We start from the raw sequence: 4,262 nt of genomic DNA, 5'->3' as shown, positions 1-4,262 counted from the left end.
TACTGATGGGCCTCATTGAGTTTCAATATTTATGAGTTTTGGATTCCTCACTCCGTATTGTGACACAGCTTTTTCGGACTACCATTCTTTCGGTGATAGTCGAATTGTTTTATGGTTTGATTTTTTAATTAGAATATGGTCATATAATTCTCGATGAAATTGTAGGTTTTTTAGTTTTTAAATTTGGAGCCTATTTTTAAAATACCTAAATTCTGTAAGAAAAAAATAAATAAAAAAACAAGTTCTTTAAAATATATAATTTTAAGATTTATATTGAATTTTAAATAATATTTATCAAAATAATTAAATTAATATTTTTTTATATATTTATTTTTTTTAAATAATATTTATCAAAATAATTAAATTAATATTTTTTTATATATTTATTTTTTTTAATTATGAATTTGAACTATTTTAAATTTAATTTTTTTTTATGAATATATGATTTTTTAATTGAACTTAGAGGTTTATTGTACAGCCCAATATGATAGGTAAAAATGTCCATCTCTCATTAAAGTTGAAATTTTGTTATATCCGTCAAAATAAAAATCTAAAAACAAAATTATTATACAAAACACTTAAATAATATCAACTAATAAAAAAAATTACACCCAACAAAAATTGAATCCCTCTAAATTAATATTAAATCAATATTTATTGATTTAATATAAAATCAATATTTATATTTAATATAGATTATTCTAATTTAACATGATCTTCAAAAAATTAAATAACAATACAAATCCATTTATCTCAACATCACTGAGATTTCTGAAAATCAAGGATTCATATGTAACCTTGAAACGGTAAATTCTTTAAACATGAGTAAATAACAATACAAATCCATTTATCTAAACATCACTGAGATTTCTGAAAATCAAGGATTCATATATAACGTTTCATCTAAACATCACTGAGATTTCATCACTGAGATTTCTGAAAAATCAAGGATTCATATATTACCTTGAAACGGTAAATTCTTTAAACATGAGTTCACATAGTTAAGCTTACAACCTGACATGCATAACAAGCTAGACATGTTTGTGTTAATTTTTGTCAAACTCTTTCACAAAACCAACCGAGCGCTTTAATTCAATCTCGTTGGCTCAAACTCTTCAAGTCCCAGCTGAGCTTTTCAATGGTCTATGTACCAGGTTCGAATCCTCTCATCTCTCGGGACAGAGCTCATCGCTTTCTCTATCAATGCGGTGCAGAGCTTCTAGATCAGGAAGGTTTCTATGTCTGACGGTTTGCCAGCCTTGTAAAGAAAAATGAAAATGGAAGAAAGAAAAACTGTTGATCTTTGAAAGGGAAATGCAGATGCAAATCGACTGTCTATCATGCAATTAACGGATGGCTAATGATCCGCACATTCAAGAAACAGTAATTAAGCAGTAATTACAACTGATTATCAGACTGTAAATAAAGATTTTTTTCATTCATCCTGATCCCCGATTCACCATCTCCATGTAACGAAGGAGCGACTGTTCCCTCTGCAGCTTCATGTCGTTGTTCACCTTGGCAATGAAGGCCTCCACTCGTCTATTCAGCTCGTCTGGGCTCAGAGAGGGCTCTTTCTTCAACCCCGAGGGAAATTCAGGTCCCCGGAGGAGGTTATCGGTTCGATTCCTGGCGGAGCTAAAGGTCTCCGATTTTCGAAACACGGAAGAAGGAGAGTCGCGCGATGCGCGCTCTGGAGCGTCGCCACGGCGGACCGTCTCCCAGGTCTCAGATTTCCGAAGGTGTCGCGTATGAGGAGCACGTTGCGCTTCCATGATGGCCTTCCACGTCGCCTCCAGAGACGTTGCTTTCTCCTTCGACTGCGAAATATCCAGCGATGTGGCGTCCAGACTCGCTTCTTGCTCCTCCGGCCGCAAAGAATCCAGCGGCGTGGCCTCCAGAGACGCTGCTTCCTCCTTCGGCCGCGAAATATCCAGCGATTTGACCTCCATGGCCGACTTTGCACTCGCAGATCTCCTGTGAAGCTTTTTAAAGTCCAAGGTCGCTGAAGGCCTTTCTACCTTACGGACGTCTCGGTTTCGAATCCTCTCAGATCTTGCTAGGGAGCTGACCTCCTCCTCTTCCAATTCCGTTGTGCCGGATCTTTCTGTCGATTCTTTATCATAAACCGGCTTCTCCTCCTCTTCTAAATCCGTTGTGCCGGATCTTTCCGTCGATACTTTCTCATAAACCGGCTCCTCTTCCTCCTCCTGCGGCTTCTGACGATCGGCCGATGGGTTCTGCTCCTCATATGAGCTTCCCATTATGTTAAATCCGTGTTGCAGGTTTGAATTGGCAAGAATGGCGAGAATAATACAGTTCACTAACACATAAAGAACTGTAGGCGTCAGCCACGCCGAGAATGTCTCCCGCATTCGGGGAAAGACAGCGGAAACGAATTCATACGAAGCAACAAATGCAGGCTTCAAGAACACAGGAACAGAGACCATGGACAAAGCCATGAAGCAGAGCTTCATCACTTCAACCATCCTGTTCAGAATCCCGGCAGACGACTTAAGATTCTTCATATCCAACACTCAGATCGATCCGATTGCTTGAATTGTGAAGATCAGCACAGCAAATCTGCAGACAGCGAATAACAGAGAAGCCGATGATGGCAGAGCCAAAGGTAGTGAATCTTGATTTTGACAAGACAAGAAAAGGAGGTCGTCCCGCTTATCTTAAAAGGGACGCAAAGGGCAGCATATAAAGGCAGAGCAATGGCAAAAAGGCACCCCCGCCTTCTCCTTTCTTCCGAGACAGCCGCGCGACAATTCCTGCGTTTTCTCTGGGTCAACAATTTGTTTTGAACTTACGGCATGTACACATACACCGTTATTGTATACTTGCAACGTATTTCTTGTCTATACGGTCCATCGTATTTCTCAGGTGAATATTAGGTTGAGTTTATTAAAACCCGGCATTCCAACATTTTATGTTATCGTTTTCAGCGGCCGCTGGAAAGTTCGATTTAAATGTCGGCACGTGGACAGCGCTCATGCACAGAATTTTAAATTTGAATTTCCTTCTGCTCTCATTTTCTGTCTAATTAAATTTCATATTATCCAAGGTCGCGTCCATCTTTTCTGGTTTGTGGACTGTGGACCCGTGCATTTCTCGTCGAGGTTGCAACTTGCGAGTTGAGTGATAAAGTAGCTTTACGCTTCCCAAAAGAAACCCCCAACCCCACCCCTCCTCCAGATATTTTTTTTTTCTTAAAAATGGTTTATGTCCTCTTTAATTGAATGAGATTCCTGTGAGTTATGTCACCAAGTGAATAAAGTAAGTTGTTAATGGTACACTAGAACTTGTTCTAGTTTGTTTGTTTTTATATATATAACTTGAGGGATAGTTAACTCTATTTAAAGTAGTTATGCTTTTAGATTGTCATGGTTAATGTGTAAAAGGAAATAACTAGATTTATTTTAATCAGATTGATGAGTCAATTATATTAAAAATTAATAAATTATTTGTTATTTATTTAATAATTGAATTATAAAATAATTTATATACAATTGAATTTAGGTTTTTGTGATCAGAATTAATAATAATAAAAATATTAGTTGCTATTTCTAAATGCAATTTGACTCATTTTTATTAGTAAAAAACAAAATTAGATCTTTAATCTAAAAACATATTAGTAAAAAACAAAATTAGATCTTTAATCTAAAACTATATTTTTATTTGTTTAGAAAATATTTTAAATTTTATTTTGAATTTTATTGAATCTATTTGACTCATTAAATAATAGATAAATAATAGATAAGTGAAACATGTCCATCATTAATATATAAAATAAAATAACAATGACAACTAAGACAACATTTTTTCATCTAAATTTTTTATATTTAAGGAAAACAACATTAATTCACTTAAAATTCTCAAGTATGTTACATGGTAATCACACACCATGATTTAAGGTTGCCTTGGAATTCATAATTTTCTGATACAACATTAATCCACCTGAAATTCTCATGTATGTTACATAGTAATCACACACCATGATTTAAGGTTGCCTTGGAATTCATAATTTTCCTTGTAGCTAATGTTGAATGAGTGATGAAGCTAAACTATTTAGTAAAAGTTCATTTTTGACTGAAATAAAGTTAATAATATATATATATATATGTGTGTGTGTGTGTGTGAGAGAGAGATTTATATTCATCATTATTGTATAAAATAAGATAAGGTAACTAAGACAACATTAATCTATTTAAAATTCCAAAGATTTGTTACATGGTAATCATAAATCTAATTTACAA

At 34.8% G+C, this 4,262-nt stretch overlaps 1 protein-coding gene across 1 annotated transcript; it reads right to left on the bottom strand.

Moving 5' to 3' along the window:
* Positions 1 to 933: 933 nt before the first annotated feature.
* Positions 934 to 2,771, bottom strand: LOC149151833 (uncharacterized). Its single transcript, XM_089439675.1, has one exon. The coding sequence runs from the start codon at positions 2,526 to 2,528 to the stop codon at positions 1,440 to 1,442; it is 1,089 nt and encodes a 362-aa protein (XP_089295801.1). The 5' UTR covers positions 2,529 to 2,771; the 3' UTR covers positions 934 to 1,439.
* Positions 2,772 to 4,262: the final 1,491 nt, after the last annotated feature.

Source organism: Pinus tabuliformis, chromosome 9 (assembly GCF_031772625.1).
Source record: "Pinus tabuliformis cultivar Carrire ecotype Pingquan chromosome 9, CPIR1, whole genome shotgun sequence".
Taxonomy (NCBI): domain Eukaryota; kingdom Viridiplantae; phylum Streptophyta; class Pinopsida; order Pinales; family Pinaceae; genus Pinus; species Pinus tabuliformis.
This window is presented reverse-complemented; position numbering and strand designations above follow the sequence as displayed.

Coding starts and splice junctions, on each gene's coding strand:
- LOC149151833 (XM_089439675.1), bottom strand. CDS start 2,528: ATGAAGAATCTTAAGTCGTCTGCCGGGATTCTGAACAGGATGGTTGAA.